Genomic DNA, 19,446 nt, shown 5'->3' on the forward strand with positions numbered 1-19,446 from the left:
ATTCTGGCCTACTAGATAGAATGGGATCAACATTTCCCGCACAGCCCGCACGCTGCTAGCAAACCAAGCGACCACTGACAACCGGACATAGAATTTAGCATTCAGCGAAAGTTTTACGATGCTGGTGGTATGGTAACCACAAAAACAATCATAAAAACAAGTGCTGCCAGATTTACTTTTTATTCTCCTGTACACGACGGCGAACAGCTGCGTGTCGCTCCGGTTAGGATGTCCCTCGTTAAATGGCATCGCCGTATGCCACCCCCACCAAGGCACCCAGGGGGAGGGAAGAGGTGATGATGACATAAAAGCAAGAGGAAGCACAACAGAAGAAAACTTGTTTATGGTAATGTCCACCCGAAGCGGTTTTTCCTCGGTCATAGTAAACCGGAACGGCAAGAACAGTGTTGTTGTTTATTCTGCTGCTCTCTCGTGTTAGTACACACACGCTTCCCGAGTAAAAAAGGGATTAGCAGTTAAATGACATGCCGGAACCTGTCTTCGGGACCCAAACTGAAAGTTGACACTTTTTTAAATCATGAATTTCTGAACAAACTTTTTATTCGGGTTCCACCAATCTGTTCCTTTTATTACTTTTTCAAACAAATTGTAGCATTTACTTTTTTTTCCAAATCAGGATTTCCTGTTACCCATGGTCATCCTATTTCGGGTAGCTCACCGCCGGCTGAATTATTTTTATTGCACTTTAGCACACATACACACAGGAACACACATTGATGGTTTTGAGGTTATGTAACAACGCTAACAACAACAGGTATGAATCTGCCAACACCGGTGGCGATGGCATCAGCAGCAGAGAATTGGCCGGATGCAGTGTGCTAATTTATTTTAATTATCAGTCCGACCAGGTCGGAACCCAATCGGAATAAAGGTAGCAACGAAAAAAAAAGAGTGTAAGCAGAAACCACTGAAGCCGGCTTGTTTCGTGGCCGACGCCACCGGCGGCAATTCTGGTTAGTGGGGAAATTTTTCAGTTCACCATTTTTGCTCGAATTGAATGAACACGGGTTGGTTTTAATTAAAAGTTTCTAGTTCAGCAAACGCCCGGCCACCACCAAGCAGGCAGTGAGTGTTATATTGTGCGGTTTTGTCATTAATTTTTATGATCGCCCTTCGATAGAGAGTTTTTCCGTGGTCGTCATAGTCGGCTGGAAAATGTTCTCCTCACTCACAGCGTATATACGGGAGACAAAGTTTTTAATTAGTTTAGTTGGCTGAGGCTGCTGCTGCTACTAGCTACTGTGCACGGACGTGGCTTCCTTGGATCATCTTTCGACCAACTTCGGGACGGTGTTCCAGGAAGCAACGCATCGATGATGCATCGGGGAATCACGTGAAGCACGTTATACGTCCATTTATCATTGTGGCGTTATAACAAGAGCAAATATGTTACCGGGCAAAGTGGGACGTTGGGAAAACTAATTACTCAACTTGTTTATCTTTACTGGAAGATTTAATTTCTTTCGGTTTTCGTGAGTTTCACGAAAGAACATCCCGGCTAAAAACATGAGGGTAATGGTAGGTTCAGATTATAGCAGATATCAAGTAATATAGGCATTCTTGATATCAAAAGTCATAGATATGATTTTCGGTGAAAATTTGACGTATGAGCAAGTTAATTTACTCACTAAGAAAAAATCATTTAAATTTTGGTGCTCTCAGACTGACACATACGAGCGTCAATTTTGACATAAAATAGAGTCATATCAGACGCGAAATTCAACTTAATCAAACGAACTTTTCAGTCTCGGAGCACATAATTTTACATGAAATATTGGTTTACGTCTGATCCATTGTGTCTGATTTCCGCACCTGCATCGCTGTTACCTGTTGATAACCATCACACACCAGTCATCATACTACTTGACGAGAGTGTTGTACCATCCATAGTTGAAGATCATGATCAATGTTTCAAATTTGACTATTCGATATGCGACTTTGACTTGTTGAACTCTATTTTTATGGATATTGAGTACGGTAGATCAGATGCTATCAGCTTTTTACGAATCGCTCTTGGAAGTTATCAACCGTCATGCACCTCGAAAAAGACAATAATCGATATCTGTTTTCAACCAACCGTGGTGGACTCCTGAGCTACGTAACCTTCATAACAATGTACGTAAGATGCACAACCGATATTTCCTTACAAAAATTGGGTCCGACAAAGCTAGACTCCGTGAGCTTGAGTTGGAGTACAAAGTCATTCTTTCTGAAACACATGAAAACTACACAGAAATTGTTGAATATTACATCCAAACAGCTGCACAGAGGTCATTCCGCCGGTTGTGTAATATTACGTTGTACGATGTACATCGATTTTGCGAACAAAATTACATCGATTGATGTTACATTGTATCTACTTTTTGCTATTACATCAATATTTAATACATCAGCTTGAATTAAGTTGATTGATATTCCATTTTTTTTTGCTGTGTATTTGCTCAGTATTGAGTTCTCCAAGACGGATGTCACGAACACTACGCTATAATATTATTTTATACACACTAACGTAGCCTGTCATGGTATACGTAGAATTTGTTATTATTTTGATTGTCAAATTGGTTTACGTTCATTTCGGTTCGATTCTGATTGTTGTTTAGATAACTACTGTTGTGGAAAGTGTATAAATGGTGATAATCATGCCTTCTAAATGTTCTGTGACTGGCTGTTCAGTGTATGCAAAAGATCCAACCCACAAGCTTTTCAGGGTTCCGGCTGTTAGCAGCCGCTCGGCTGAAGAAGTAAAGAAGTATCAGCAACTTCGGCGCTTGCGGTGGCTCAAGAACTGCAAGTTCCCTCTAACATCGTCGGCATTATTGGTGTGTGGTCGACATTTTCATTCAGGAAAACCAGCGGCTTTTCAAGAAACGAAAAATATTGACTGGGTGCCAACATTAAATGTTCCCGGAGCAACCAAAAATCATATTCCGGATGTTGCATATACACAGTAAGTAACTCTAGATAGAGCTGGAATTAGAGCGTAACAGCCTTTGTAAACAATGACTTCTATCGATGATTTCTAGGAACTAAAGGCACGCCCCCGCAAACCAACACAACCGTCAGGTAGGGGAAGTCTTCCTCTACCTATCGTTTTGTTGATTTGCCTTGGCGAGCCTTAACTTTCTAGAAATCATCGAAAGAGTCATTGTTTACAAAAGTTGTTACGCTCTAATTCCACCTCTGAGCTGTTTTGAATGGCTTACAGATTATTTTTTTATTATTTTTAGAACTACACACGAATCAGAAGATCTGAATCCAACCGATGATTCATTCAAAAACAATGAAATTTCAGAAAACTCTTCATTGAACGTATCAGGTTTGATGCTGTTATCACTTTGCTCCACTGGTGAACTCAGCAGTATTGACTTGGATATTTCGTCATCAATTGACAGCACAGCTAAAAGTAATGTATCCACATTATTTCCATTAAATAGTACCGTAAATCATCATCATGACGAAAACAATAATCTTATTCTCAACGAAGTTTCGCCAACAAAGGATATAGAATACGCTCCACAAGTGTAAGAAAAAATTCGTGAATGCGTGATTAATAATTGTAATAATTGAACGTGTTTCAGGTATCATGTGAATGATGAGCATTGTACCTTACCGAATCAATCAGTAGCTGCAGGTACAAGCAAAGCTGTAACCTTCCTCTTCACGAAGAAGTTACCCGATTTGGATCTGTCTGTTTCCAAAAATAACCCTTTCGAGGATGACAAGCTGGGTTCTCATGAAATGTTGAGCAGTTCTCCACAGCCGGTGTACATCAACCAGCTTCTGATTACATCAAACAATATATATCCGATAACCTCTAACAATTAGGATCACTCTGGAGACTTTTTCGGTACTAAAAATGTACAACCTAGTGATTTGAGGCCAACCGAAGAAGAGCATGCCAATTATCACCTCGATTCTTACAGGTTAGCTTTAAGATTATTAGCATTTTACTGTTTCTATTATTTGAGTTACATACCACCGACAGACATGATAGTATAATCGTTGCATTATTTTAGCCTAATACCTCAATCCACGTAATAGATTACGGTAGTACAATGGTACAATCATGCCGGTTCATGTTCATGTGGATTGTCGCTTATACCCCTTTCCTTCGGACCCCTCAATTATGTTTATAAATAAAACATGTTTTTTTAGTGTCAATGAAAATGTACGTATCGATAATATCACCAATAACCAGAATCAGCATTTCAAAAGTGAAACCAGCACTCAAACTGACGGGTGTCCAGAAAATGAAATTCGGAACCTAAACCAAAAATTAGATCGTGCAGAGAAAATGATTGCAAACTTGTCTTTAAATCAGTCACGCTTAAGATATGAATTATCGGTAGCTAAAAGTGGACCTAGATTTTCGGTCACCGATTTAGAAGAAGATGACAAGAAATGTAAGTATTTCACTGGGCTCTTTTGTGGAAAAGCTCTGCGACAGGTTTACAATGCATTGTGTGATGATCTACCTGTGCTTCAAGAGCTGACAAAAGAACAGCTACTTGTCATGGCTTTCCGAAAACTTCGTTTGAACGAACCATTTTGTAGCATAGGCTACTTGTTAAACTGTACTGTCAGACGACGATTGCAGAATATTTTTACGAAACATTAAATGCGATATGCCCTCTGCTGCGAACGTTCGTTCGATTTCCTCAGAGGAATGTGCTAAAGAAGCATATGCCTTTAGCATTTAGGAGAAGGTATGGAGATAGTGTCACAGTCATAATTGACTGTTTTGAAATTAATATAGAATCTCCCAACACCAAAGCTATCATTGCTAATGCAAATGTTTTTTCTTTCTATAAAAAACATAAAACTGTGAAAATTTTAATTGAAATCAGTCCATCCGGGAGCATTTTGTACGTTTCATCAGCTTTTGGCGGAAGAATATCCGATAAGGAAATAGTGAAACAATCTGGATTTCTGCAATTACTTCAAGATGGAGACTTCGTTTTGGCTGACAGGGGATTCCTAATAGAAAGTTTGCTCACCCCGTTGAACGCAACCGTGTCATACCCAGCGTTCAAGAAAACAAATCATCAATTGGAACCGATGGATGCTATTGCTTCAAAAGAGTTGTCGTCATTGCGCATCCACGTTGAACGCCTGATTGGAGTTTTGCGTCAGAAATTCTTGATTCTGACTGATACGATTCCGATTGCATTGCTACAACGGTGGAATAATGGGATGCCAGCAATTGATCAAATTTTGCTGATTACATCTGCTTTAGTTAACCTATGTCCAAGCGTCGTAAATGCGTGATTTTTATAGTAAGAAATATGCTTTTTCCAAACATATGTATGTTTTTTAATTACGTACCGGTTAATAAATTTTACAAAAGAGTGTTGTTGTGTATTTCATTATTCCGAAATGTTTATTATCGCAAATCAAAGCTCAATTGAACAACAGTGCTTTCTCGTTTTTAGCAACACATATATTTGTCTTCCTTGCTTTCTAGAAAATCCATTCGAAGCTTAATTATATTTTCGATTCCACGAGACCATTCCTTGGGGACTTCTTTACTTGATACTTCATGACAAATTTTCCAGAAAGCACAAGTACAAATTTGAGGAACAAACTACCTAATGAGGTCTTGTTGCCAAAAACGGGAAAACACTGCATCAAACATGTATATCATACTTAAGTTTTTTGTGCTGTATAGCATTTTGACAGCAGTTCAGGAATGATGACATTTTTGTGGAACACGGTGGCTTTACGTTTGCAATAGCTCCAATACTCGTCATTAGTTTTTACTTCAAAAATCAACGAATTTTTCGGAGCCCACACGTAGAAGTAGCCAAAAGCAGCGTTTGCAACATGCACCTGCATGAGTGCTTGAAGGAAATACTTGTGGTGAGTGTTAAGGGTCACGTTTCCGTTATGATCTCGCCGAATATATGGATCTTTGAAACTCATAAGAACATTGATGATATCTTCATTTTGCCTGGCTGAGTAAGGGCACTTTACTTCCACGGTGATCAGTCCATGGCAATCGCATTTAACAATAGCATCGGGAGATGCAGCTAAATGAGGTTCATTTTCCGGTATGATTAATCCGGACTGGTGTCTGGAAACATTAACATGAGTATGCATGATGGCTTTATACAACTGCTCTACTGCTCGCTCCTCGTGCTTTATTCCGTATTTTACTGAAGGCGTGGAAAATCTGGTTTGATCAGGGTAGCAAATTTTCCGTACAAGAGAAAGCGATGGTTTATTAGGAAACGTGCAGCAAACTTCCTTAAGCACGGAAGCCGTGATGCGTCCTACACGCAACATCATCCACCATTTACTGTTTTTTTGACCTAAGGTGTGCTGCTCAACCAGTTGTATTAGCTCGCGTTTACGCGGTAGCTGATGGAAGATGGAATCCGCAATATTTCGCAGTTCGTGAATGGATTTTCCTTTGAAGCGTTCGTTGAAGTATTTGCTTAGATCGAACGATTCTAGCTTATCTGCAACTCGCTTGTCGTCGTCGCATGAAGAACACTCAAAATCAACTTGAGGATCTCCACAGAACAGTGACATACCTGCAACGTGCATTCCATCTGCTTTTAAATTGTTTAATAAGTCGCAGCACCGAGATTGATTTGAAGCCGAGATGGAAGCGGTATCACGTACGGTGAAATTGCGGGTAATTTTTCTTCCCAGATCTACTTCAGCAATCGGCTTGTAAAGATTATTCGTTATCGAAGCCGGTGGTTTCTTCCAGTATGCTGGGAGATCAGTAACGGATAACTGTAAAAATTGAATGTGTAATACGTTGACTCATTAAGTGATTTATTATTCTCAAACTACCTTTTTTTCAAGCACGGCTGTCCTTACACCATCCAACGCAAATAACGTAGCACCTACATGCCTACATGCCTCAAGTAATCCAATGGCACACGTACAGTGGGCTGCTTGAATTGTGCCGTCTTCTTGAACAATGATCCATGGCTCAAGAGGTTTTTCATTGAGAGCGAACGAATGGTGCACTTTTCCGTGTACAATATACATGTCTTGTACCTTGCCACCGGCGAGATTTTTCACCCATCCATTCTTGAAAAAAAGTATGGCATCCATCGCCTTCGAACAATCCTTAGGTTCCCCAGTGAAAGGATTAGGATCCAATACAAGAAACTGGTAAATCTTCGGAAATGTCACATTCAATGGAATATCCGTCTGAACAGTTTTCACCGAGTAGGGGTCTACTCCATAACACATTTTTCTTTTAATTTGATATCGCGCAAATGCTTCAACGGAATCCTTAAAAAAAATGGATAAAAAACAGATCGATTAACAATATATTTCAAGATACGCAATTATTTTCTCCTTACCATTTTGCGTAAAACTGCTGAATCTCGATCTTGATCTCGGAGGTTGTTTATTTTTATTTCGAGTGACAGTTCTAACAGCAAACAAAAATTTCTCACAGCTAACAAAAAATTTCATCTAACTAACACACGCAAATCGCACCAATACGAACCCGGCTGGAGAGGACTATTCAGTCAACTGTCAAGCAAAATCTTTCACGCTTCTGAGACTTCATCAAGAAACTGAAAGCTGGAAACGGAATACCTGGCTCGCAGAAAGTTGTCGGTCGCCGTCGGGGATAAAAGAATTCCATTTTCAATCGTGCAGTGCGGGAAAAAAAAACGTGTACCGCTCGGAAAAGTGTTTGCATTTCTATGAGCTCTTGAAAAATCCTAAAAATACCCTAAAACATCGAGTGATTTCGTGCAAAACCAGTAAAGTGGAAATTTTGTTGAATTCCGGCTACGAACATACTAAGCTGAATAAGTGAAAACTTTCTCTAGTGGAAGAGCCAACATGGCCGCCACGGTTCAATTAGTATATAAGATAGGATGGATGTAATAAGTGCGGTATTCAGTGGAGAAAACTAAAGAAGGAAATCTTAAATTAGCCTCTAAGTGAAAAAATAGTTTTAAGAAAGTAAAAAAATCAGTTGGTTTTAAATAAAGATTTAATAGAAGTTAATTTTAAGTAAATAACCAAAAATCTACGGTTAAAAAATCGGAAGACATCGGAAAGAAAAGATGCCGCAAGCAAGTCAACCGGCCACAACCCGGTCACAGAGTAGAAAAACTGGGTCATCGGCAGCAAGAGGAGCAAGGCGGGAACCGTCAGGCTTACGTACCGCAGCAGGAAGAGCGGTAATCAACGCAACCATGGATGCACCAAACAACACAAAAATCACGCCATCGAAGGTAGTTTATCTCGAACCGATCAAGTATGACGCCCCCTCCCAAGTCATTCAGCAGCAGTCTGAAAAATCCTGATCGACGCCGGGTTTGCGCGGTGTAGTGAAATTACGAACATCGGCAAATTTCGATTCAAGCTGGAGCTGGAATCAGTAGCGGACTTCCCTCAACTGGAAGGAATCAATCTGGACCCGAAGAACCTGAAGATATTCATCCCGCAGGGCCACAAACAAAATTTGGTCTTCATCTCCAATGTACCGCGAGAATTCACGGAGGAGGAGATGAGTGCGTCTATCATCGCCAGCGTTCCAGTTAAGAAGGTCGAGCGGATCAGGAAAAAGGACAGAGAAGGCATGCTAGTGGACACAAGGAACGTTAAAGTGACTGTGCACGGGAGGGAGGCACCTGACTCGATCAAGTAGTATGGAGTCAACTTTCGTGCAGAACTTTACATCTTCCCTGTAAAGCAGTGTAATCTTTGTTGGAAATTCGGGCACACGAAGACCAGATACACAGGACGAGCACAATGCAGGAAGTGTGGGAAAGCACATGAGCTGGACGTAGAATGCGACAGCCCTCTTCGCTGCACAAATTGCCAACAAAACCACCCAGCAAATGATAGGAACTGTCCTGAACGCGGACGAAGAAGTAGGATTCTGAAGAAGATGCTGACAGACCGAGTGCCGTATGCAGAAGCGGAAAAGGAGTTCCCGATACTACAGAACCGCTTCGCGCTGTTGGAGGATGACTCTGAATTCCCAGATTTGGATGGGCCGGGCACATCCCGGCGGATCAACACTGGAGCCATTCCAAAGGACTCAGCCAAGGGCAGAAGAGGTGGAAGATCCGGAGAATTTTGGGAAATGAGACAGTATGAAAACAGGATCGATGAGGGGAGTCTTGACAAAGGATGGGAGCATGAAAACAGGCAGGAAATAAGAAACCAGGGTGGACTTGTCTCAGTGAGAGGGCAAGGTGGGTCGAAAGAACGTGGCAGAGGCTTCAACTTCCATAAAGCTACGGAACTGGAAAAGCTCATCGCACAGATAAGGAAGGATCTCGTGCGGTTCTGTTATGGGAGGAACTGGTTGGCCCCTATAATCGAGCTCAGAAGGAAATTGGGATCCCGCATAAGCCTGGAGGGAACCGAGATCGAGACGGATCAACTGTTGATTGAGGTCAGCATGGACTTGGAGAAAATTGTAGAGGACGCCACAGTAGACAACACGGAGCAGCAGAATAGACTAACAGGATCAAACAATGGATTATAAAAACCTAAAAATAATGCAACATAATATACAAAGTATCAGACAAACGGAAACAAGAGAAGAACTCTACACATGCATGACCTCGAACAACATAGATGTAGCGCTCCTACAGGAAATTTGGCTAAAGAAGGACGAGAATTTCAAGTTGAAAGGGCACACTTTTTCCTCAAGTCGCCGCCCGGACGGGTACGGAGGAGTAGGAATCTTGATAGCAGATAGAATACTTGTGGAGAGCATCGAAATTCCAGAATTCGATTTGCTTGAAGCAGTAGGAGTAAAAATCAAAAAAGGGTTCCAGCAAATAAACCTTTTCTCAATAGACTTACCACCAGCGAGGGGCTCGAGTGACGTGAGCAGAAAGGAGATGACGAGCTTTTTCTCATTCCTGCAAGAATTGGACGGAGAGTCTGTACTAGGTGCAGATCTAAACGCTCATCACATTTCCTGGAGTCCGGAATTCACTACGTGCAGTCGCGGAAGACTGCTATGCGACTTAATCGAGGAGTTAAATTTGATTCTGTTAAACGATGGATCCCCAACAATGATCTCCCCTCCTGGAAGCAGGAATTCAGCTATTGACGTCACGCTGGTGACCCCCGGACTCGCCAGAAAAGCACATTGGTCAGTGAAGGAGGAAGAGTTCGGAAGTGTACACATGAGCATTCATCTGGAAATCAGCAGCAACATCCTCAAGGTAGAAAGAACGATAAAACGGATCAACAAAGAAGTCCTTATTAACCAGCTAAATACGATACGGCCGCAGTTCTTATACTCCCCGGAAGAAATGGTTACAGTGTTCAACGAAGCGGTAGAAAAAGCGTCGTTCAGCTTCAAAAATAAGAAAGCAAACTTCCTCAAAACCTGGTGGACAGATGAGATAGCAAAACTGTACACAAGCAAGCGGGAAGCACTCAGGGAGTACAACCGACAGAAGACCACCTTAAATTTCATCCGGCTGAAAAAGGAAAGGGCACTGTTCAAGAAAGAAGTAAGGTAGACCAAGCGGAGACATGTCAGGGAGTTGACCGAGAGAAGATCGATGAATCAACCCCACCAAGGCAATTGTGGAATCTTGTCAAGGGGATCGACACAGCTCTTACGGGAAACCATAGAATGTCAGCCGAAATCACCCGCGAAGAGGGGATAAACTTCATGAACCACTACTTCCAAGGAAGATACAGAGAGATTCCACTGCCTGTAGTGTCCACCGAACGTTTTCTCGAAGGTTACGAGATGGCAATCAAGGAAGGAGAGATACTATCCGTCGTTCGACAACGGAAGAACCATTCTGCTGCAGGACCAAACGGAATGTCATACGCCGTGATAAAACAATTAAATCCGGGAATGCAAAGCAAAATCTGCGAAATGCTCAGCCGAGTATTTGTTTCTGAGGAAATTCCGGATCAGTGGAGGTACACCGAGATCAAGCTAATCCCGAAGAAAACTGGCAGTCCAGACTCCCTAACAGCATGAGACCAATTGCCTTGATGAACATCGAAATCAAGCTGATAAACTCTGCAATCAAGAACAGGTTGGCAGAAATCGCAACCATAAAGGACTTGATCCCTGAACTGTCCTTTGGTTTCCGGAAGCATGTCTCGGCGTCGACTTGCATCAATTACGTGGTAAACTCGATACACAAAGCAAAGGAGGAGCACAAAGAAGCTTTTGTGATTTTTCTGGATGTGAGCATGGCGTACGACTCAGTCGACTCAGCAATACTGATTGGAACCCTAGCAAAATTGAGAGTACCGGACAAGATTATCTCGTGGCTTCACGAGTATTTAAGATCTCGGTTACTGTTACTAAGAACGGAGGAAGGAACAATAGAAGTCGAAGTATCTGAAGGATTACCGCAAGGTTGTCCCCTCTCACCGATTCTCTTCAACTTGTACACGGCCGAGCTTCATGACCTTTCATCCGATGGCTGCGAGTTGGTGCAATTTGCTGACGATGTCGCTGTCATCATCACAGCAGACTCAGTGGAAGAAGCTGCAGATACCTGCTCAAAGTTCCTACCGCAACTTTACGACAGATTAGAAAAACTAAACCTAAAAGTGAGCAGTCACAAATCAGCGATCATCCCATTCACTAGAAAGCGGACTGAAGGCCTCAAAGTGGCTGTACGTGGGGTCAAAATCGACATTGTAAACACCCATCAGTACCTTGAGTATGTGCTTGACAGAGGATTGGCGCACAGGAAACACATGGAGTCTGTAAGAGACAAGGCGGGGAGCAAAGTCGGACTACTTAAAATGCTATCAAGGAAATCAAGTGGAGCAAATCCGGAAACCCTCGTAAAAATAGGAAACGCTTTGATCCGGAGCCGGATGGAATACGGAGCAACAGTGTTCGGAAACGCAGCAAAGACCCACCTGAAGAAGCTACAAGTGCAACAAAATGCATATGTGCGAAAAGCAATGAACTTCCTCAGCACCACTCTAGTTCACGTTATGCTGGCGGAAGCAGGCCAACTACCTATGAAACAGCGGATCGAATCCCTTACGAAAATGGAACTCATCAGGACACTTTGGTACAGAACTCCGTTGATGAAGTTTGTCGGAGAGACTCTAAATAGAGAAATGGGCAACGAATCTTTTCTAACGGAGATCACAGACAAGCACGTGTACCTACTCTTCCAAGTTCACCCTTCAGACAGGGAGTTCTCCCTGTTGAAGAGAAGGCGATTCATTCCTGAAGTCGAGTTCGATAGGATAATTAAAACAACGTTAATGGAAGCAAGGCCCAAGAAAGAACGCACCCCTGCAGCAGTATGGCAGGCACTTTTCCAGGAAGCAAGCCAGACCTTGTACAAACAGCATAACAGAATTTATACAGACGCTTCAAAAACGGCTTCAGGCACGGCAATCGCCGTGTTCGATGAGACAGATGAGACCAGCGTAGCGGAAAGCATCAATATCAACTTCACGATTACGAATGCTGAATTGCTCGGCATTCTGAAGGCGATAGAGCTAACGAAAGAGAAAGGATACAAGAAAACGGTCATATTCACCGACTTCAGGAGTGCCTGCGATATGTTGCTGAACGAAAGTCTATACGAAGCTAATTACCTGCTGTGGGAGATCCACAAGGAATTCCAGGACCTTGGAGGACGAACTATCAAGATCCAATGGGTACCAAGCCACAATGGTATCAAAGGCAACGAGACAGCGGACCAACTTGCCGTGACCAAAACACAAGAAAAACAAACATGCTACCATGGAATAACAGTAGGAGACGCCTTAAGACTCAGCAGCACAGAAATATGGGAGAATTGGACCAGGAAGTACAAAGCAACATCGAAGGAGAAAGGGAAATGGCACTACCAGCTCATGGACCGGCCAAACAAGAAGATATGGAGCAAGGATCTCAGGTTGCAGCCAGATGAAGTGAAAGTCTTAAGCAGAATAAGAAGCGGACACAGTCTGACCAAGGAAAGAAAAGCAAGCTGGGGATGGGAACTGTACGATACGTGTGATTGGTGTGAAGTAACCGAAAACTTAAAGCACATCCTATACGACTGCCCTCGATACAACCAAAGTAGAAGCAAATACATAGTACTGGACTACATGAAACCGTTAGAAATGATCCTGACGGAAAGGTGCACATCTAAGACGGACAACCATTCATCAAAAACCTACACCTTTAAATTAAAGAAACAAAGCAAATTACTGACTACCAGCGGCGAGATGGACCAGCCATGGTCTAAGCCTGTCTGAAAAGACAAATCCAAAGAAAAAAAAATCCCTGGCTCGGTCAACTTTGATGGAACAAATTCTTGCTTAATCTCAGAAGCAGCCAATCTCTTTGCTACTTTCTTCGAGAGCGTGTTTAGTAAAGCATCGCCCGTACAACGTCAACACTGTTTTGAGCAGATACCGTCCCATAACATTCATCTACCGTGTATACAGTTTTCTCCAGACGAAGTTCAGAAAGCCCTCGATGAGCTTGATCCAACGAAAGGACCCGGAACAGACAGCTTGCCTCCTGTGTGTTCATCCGCTGCTGTTTTCAACCGTTCGCTCCAAGACAGAGCGTAACGGCGTCCATAGTACCTGTTGCGACAGCTAAATGAAAACCAAAGCACCGACTTCTGTAGCTAGATATATTCACGTTTCAAACTGCAACAGTAGGTTTAGTTTAGTTTATGATTTGTTTTAGCATTAGGATAATCACTTACATTTCACTGGCTCTTACAATTCTATCGGCCTTTCATTTTCACTGTCCAACTTCAGGTTAGGCTTAGGTCCTACGTAGTTTATAAGATATGTATTACATTTATATTCTATTTCTAGTTTTAATTCACTAGCCTTTCTTACCTTCACTAGTTCTTAGTTAGATAAGGAACTATATTTTAGACATTAATCAGTAGAATTAATACAATTGCACTCCAGAATAACGAATTAAATAAACATTCAATGTTATGCCTTGTTCAGACTGGAGAGTTATAACATGTTATAACGGTTGTCAAATAATTGCAACACAGAGACTACCATCAAGATAGCGCTATAACATGTTATAACTCTGTAGTCTGAACGTACTATTAACGTCCACCTCATGTGTCGATCGATAATTTGTTGTTCATCTATTGTCCAGTAGTTTTGATTTACGCAATCCCACCCATGACATTTTATCAATAGCGACAGCCTATCAGTCAAGCGGTGGAACCGGTTGGGATAGGGTGACCAACTCGACGGTACCGGTGTTAATAGTACCGATCCTTAAATCTAGAGGCTATAAGTGTGTTACCAATTATCGAGAAACGGCCCGATTGCTTTAGAAAAAAGTAGGTGGTTGCGAGGTCCAGAATTCCTTTACAAGGATGAGGAAGATTGGCCGGAACAGGAGGCGGAAGGACCACCTCTGAGGAAATACGGACGGTCAACAACCTTGGCATTGCAGTAGCAGGTGAAACGGTTCAGTTTGAGCGATTCTCGAAATGGGAACGAATGTTGAGGACTGTAGCGTATGTGCGACGATTTCGAGATAACTGCCTGAAGAAAAAGAATAAACTGCCGCTTTCAGATCCTGAAATTATAAGCAGAGAAGAACTTCAGGAAGCAGAACTGACGATGCTGCGGCTGATACAACGTGAAGGTTTTGCAGGTGAATACACTACACAATTACCCATCAACCAGCGGACGGTAATTGAGAAGAGCAGCAGAATTTATAAGCTGTGTCCTTTCTTCGGAGTCGATGGCGTGATCCGGAAGAACGGAAGGATCGGTGCCTCCCCCTGGATGTCAGATGAAGCAAAGTTTCCTGCGATTCTGCCCAAAAACCACTACGTGACTACACTTATCATAGACAGCTATCATCGTAAGTTTGGTCATGCGAACAACGAGACGATCGTGAACGAGTTCAGGCAACGGTTCCATGTGTCCGAGTTGAGATCTGCTGTGGGAAAGGTAGCCAAGAAGTGTTGGGGATGCAAGGTTCGTAAGTCGATTCCGCAGCATCCTCGAATGAGTCAACTTCCGCAGGCACGTCTAACTCCATACGTCAGGCCTTTCACCTTTGCTGGTCTAGATTATTTTGGACCAATATCTATCAGATTCAGACGGGGTTGTGTGAAACGTTGGTTGGCATTATTTTCCTGTCTCACGACGAGGGCAGTTCATTTGGAGGTTGCATTCACATTGACTACGGAATCCTGCAAGTTAGCTGTGCGCAGATTCATTGCCCGCCGTGGAGCGCCTCTGGAGATATACTCAGATCAGGGGACGAATTTCCAGGGAGCCCGGAAAGAACTGCAGCAAGAAGTGAATCAGATCCACCATGACTTGGCCGCCACGTTCACAAATGCAGCAACGCAGTGGAAGCTGAATCCTCCCTATGCTCCGCACATGGGGGGCATCTGGGAACGATTAGTGCGGTCGGTGAAGACAGCTTTGGACGCCATGGAAATTTCGAGGAATCCTGATGAAGAAACCCTCTTAACTACCTTAGCAGAAGTGGAGTCAATGGTGAACACTCGTCCGCTTACGTATCTTCCTTTGGATTCAGCAGAGAGTGAAGCGCTCACTCCGAACCACTTCATGCTTCTAAGTTCTAACGGAGTATGCCAGCCAGTCACTGCTTCGCTGCATAATACATCGGTTATGCGTTCGAGTTGGAAGCAATTCAAAGCAAGGTCAAAGTTTCTGGAATCGATGGATCAGGGAATACTTACCAGTCATATCGCGACAGTCGAAGTGGTTCGGGGAAGTGAAACCGATACAGATTGGAGACTTGGTCATGATCGTGAACGAAACAAGAAGGAATAGCTGGGAAAGAGGAATCGTCGTAAAGGTGTATACAGGAAAAGACGGAAGAATACGCAGCTCGGATGTGAGGTCTGCTACGGGCATACATCAGCGTCCGTTAACTAAGTTGGCTGTCTTGGACGTGCTGGAACAGGATGGTATAGCTGAAGGAACTTCATGTAATACCGGGTGGGGTATGTGCGCGACGATCCAAGACCCCCCGTCATCGGCAAACGCTGCCGATACCCAGTCGACCTAACGGTTGACTGACAACGTCAAGCTCGGAAACGTCAACCGGAAACGTCAACCGGAATTGTCAGTAATGAAAATTTCACTATCATTATCTAATTCCATTGTTATAACGTAGTACAAAGAACACGGAAGAATACATTGAAATTTTGAGTTTTTATTTAGTGCTACAATATTAAAAGTTGTATCTTATAAAAGCTACTGGTTATAAAACCATCTTGTGAGTATTTTTTGGCTAAATTAAACACAAACACTGAATGAATTCATATAGACTAGGTTAAAACAATCAAGCAAAGCAACTGTTACACACAGACGGATTAAAAAACGAAGAAGACTAATAATTGTAAGTAACACAAAAAATTTGTAAAAACGTGCATAAAACTAATTAAAATAAATTGCAACTAAAAGCTTACCCCGAAAGATAACTTGACGAGTTTGTCTTAAAGAAGTCCGATCGACACCGTCTCCATAACACTTATCCATGATAGATATCTTCTTCTTCTTATTCGCATTTCAAGCTTATTGCTTAGCGCATATTAGCTTATTGCGTGCTCTCAATTTAGTGTTCTAAATGCACTTCCACAGTTATTAATTGAGAGCTTTCGATGCCAATACCATTGCATGAATTTGTATATTGTGTGGCAAGGACAATGATACTCTATGCCCAGGGAAGTCGAGAAAATTTCCAACCCGAAAGATTCCCTCGACCGGACCGGAAATCGAACCCGCCGCCTCCGGCTTGGTAATACCATAGAGGTAACTCTAAGACCACTGGGTCCCGAAGAAAATCATTATTATTTTTGGCTCTCTCAGTACCAGAACAACGGTCCCAAGCAGTCCCAAGCTATTTCACTCACCCCTGCATGTTCTGCATGAATCCACACACCCCTGATGTTATCTGTCAAACTTTCATAGCGAATCAAAACAAACATAGTGTAGTAATAGAATTTCAACTAGAATAGGGTACGTTAATCGTTTGCTTGGGACCAATAGGCTACTAAAGTGGTGTGCCAATTTAAAATCGTTAGTTTCGTATTGATTGTTGGTAATACCGTGCCTTTACTGACTAGGCTATGAGGCTTTTGTAGGTTTTGATGTTAGCTGCAACCTTTTTTAATAACTCAAATCTGTATATCTTATGCATGATGAACCGGGGCGAACAGAACTTACCTATGTTTTTCAGTGAATGTAAATTACATTCACTGAAAAATAGTAACAAGTTCTGCCCGCTCTAGTTCGTCATGCATAAGAGGTACAGATTTGAGTTATCGACAAAAGTTGTAGTTAATATCAAAACCTACAAAAGTTTCATATATCATTTAACGCAATTCTGTTGATGGAAAAAGTTAGAAGCAAATGAATGTAAATGAATGCACGAAATGAATGTAAATCATTTGCCATGCCTGCCCCTAAAGATTACATTAAACTTTGCAAAACATTTAAAATTTCAAAAATCCGTCGAATCTGTAACTTTGTGCATTATACATTGATTCTACCAACTTGAACTTAATGAAAACCACTTTTTCTTCTGAAATCCAGTACGTTGCTTCCACCTCTACGTGATTCGCTTCTTGTGCCGTCACACAATTGCAAATTCACCCATGGAAGGTGGATTGGGAGAATCGAATCAAATTGTGTTCTTAATTTTCACTGCCATGAATTTTGTTTGCTTCCTACGGCGATGACAAAAGGTTCCAACCGATCTGCAGGAAACGAACAAAACGCACCGAAGCAAAAGTCATCGCGTGATCGACACCGATAAGTGCCGACAACTGCTGCTTGAGCCAGCTAATAGTGAACTGACGACCAAACTATGTTGCAGTGTTAACTTGGTTGTCGACAAAAGCAGGCCACTCTCGATGTGTGCCACGCGATCGTCTGTTTTCTCGGCAGCAACCATTGCATTGTGTGGTCCTCCTTATTTTTCTTCATCAGCAGTTCTTTCGGTCGATGCGGACTCCCGTTGGCGTAACTGCCATACAATGAACCCACTGGAAGCGGCTCCCGTTCTGATGGAGGTGGCTTTTTGGATAGCGAAAGATAAAGTGTTTATTGCTCCACAAGCTGGAACTAGCGCAACACATGGATGTTACACCCAACAGCCCGCTGAAAATACCGTATTGTTCCGCTATCTTCCCGTTATTCTGTACGGAAACGGTCAAGCTGTCCAAACTTACGCCTTCCTCGATGAGGGCTCGGCTGTGACTTTGTTGGACCAAGATCTAGCTGACCAACTGAAGCTAAATGGCCCTATCAACCCGCTCTGCCTTCGATGGACAGGTGGTACTAAGCGCAACGAGAAGCGCTCTCGCGTAGTGGATCTGAAAATAACTGGTACGCAGAACCACGCTAAGGAGTACTAACTAAATGGAGTTCGAACGGTGAAAGAGTTGTTACTACCATACCTCAAAATGGAGGAAATTGCGCAACAGTACCCACACTGTCGGAATTTGCCACTCGGATCCTATACGAACGTTCGTGCACAAATCCTCATCGGCCTGAAGCACGCTTCAGTTGGCCTGGTGTTGAAAAGTAAGGTGGGAAGTTTGGAACAACCTGGCTCTTCTGGACGGACAAGACTGGCAAGATCCAGGTCTACGTAATCAATGTAATGTCATTCGGCGCTAGCTGCTCCCCAGCTAGTGCCCAGTATGTAAAAAATATTAACGCGGACCGGTTTGTTGGAGAGTTTCCTGAGGCAGCTGATGTCATAAAGAAGCGGCATTACGTGGACGATGCGATGTTTAGCACCGAGACGCCGGAGCATGCCATTCGCCTTGCGCAAGAGGTTCGGCAAGTACATTCTGCAGGTGGCTTCGAAATACGCAACTGGGTGAGCAATTCACGCCAGGTGTTAAACGCGCTGAACGAAAGCAGTACTAAGGAGAAGAACATGGATATGTCGATGGGACCGACTATCTTCGACCCCCTTGGACTGATTTCTCACCTCCTGTGATGTTTTTTGAAAATTCTTCTTCAAGAATTGTGGCGTGCCGGAGTTCAATGGGACGAAGAAATCAGCGATTCTTTGTACGAGAAGTAGGCCAGATGGTTGAAAGTATTGCCGCAGGTGGAAAGCGTCAGAATTCCACGGTGTCTTCGATCTTCAGTGATCCCCAGTGATTGTAAAGTACAACTACATATGTTCGTAGACGTCAGCGAAAACGGTATAGCCGTCATCATGTTCCTCCGTTTCGAACACAATGGTGTCGTCTGCTGCTCTTTAGTTGCCCCCCCCCCTGAAGTTCCACTCCATCCCACGACTGGAACTGCAAGCAGCTCTCATAGGAGCTAGATTAGCAGGGTCGGTTACGCAAACCCTTCAGACTACGATACATCGTGAATTCTTCTGGGCCGACTCTCGTGACGTACTCAGTAGAGTGATGCAAAATTTGAAATTTTCGCTCCACAATACTTGAACGATTCCAAATTGGATCCTGACTAACCTCTCAA

The 19,446-nt window shown here is 42.9% G+C and overlaps 3 protein-coding genes across 3 annotated transcripts in view; 1 reads left to right on the forward strand and 2 right to left on the reverse strand.

Moving 5' to 3' along the window:
- The window catches only part of LOC135698903 (uncharacterized protein DDB_G0290587), a 525,472-nt gene that overhangs the window by 458,113 nt on the left and 47,913 nt on the right, over window positions 1-19,446 (reverse strand). The window lies entirely within an intron of this gene.
- Window positions 5,668-8,200, reverse strand: LOC135698888 (uncharacterized). The gene is made up of 3 exons (XM_065219031.1): window positions 8,168-8,200; window positions 6,826-7,275; window positions 5,668-6,765 (listed from the first exon to the last, which is right to left on the reverse strand). The coding sequence occupies exons 1-3, from the start codon at window positions 8,198-8,200 to the stop codon at window positions 5,668-5,670; spliced, it is 1,581 nt and encodes a 526-aa protein (XP_065075103.1).
- Window positions 12,535-13,218, forward strand: LOC135698889 (uncharacterized). The gene has a single exon (XM_065219032.1). The coding sequence runs from the start codon at window positions 12,535-12,537 to the stop codon at window positions 13,216-13,218; it is 684 nt and encodes a 227-aa protein (XP_065075104.1).

The sequence above is a fragment of the Ochlerotatus camptorhynchus genome, unplaced genomic scaffold (genome assembly GCF_037179485.1).
Source record: "Ochlerotatus camptorhynchus isolate MF236.1 unplaced genomic scaffold, CSIRO-AGI_Acam_v1.1 ptg000098l, whole genome shotgun sequence".
In the NCBI taxonomy this organism is placed as follows: Eukaryota; Metazoa; Arthropoda; class Insecta; order Diptera; family Culicidae; genus Ochlerotatus; species Ochlerotatus camptorhynchus.

Coding starts and splice junctions, on each gene's coding strand:
- LOC135698888 (XM_065219031.1), bottom strand. CDS start 8,200: ATGGTTGCGTTGATTACCGCTCTTCCTGCTGCG. Junction 7,276..8,167: donor TTACCGCTCTTCCTGCTGCG/GTACGTAAGCCT, acceptor ATTTTTTTTAAG/GATTCCGTTGAAGCATTTGC. Junction 6,766..6,825: donor CAGCCGTGCTTGAAAAAAAG/GTAGTTTGAGAA, acceptor CAATTTTTACAG/TTATCCGTTACTGATCTCCC.
- LOC135698889 (XM_065219032.1), top strand. CDS start 12,535: ATGTTGCTGAACGAAAGTCTATACGAAGCTAATTACCTGCTGTGGGAG.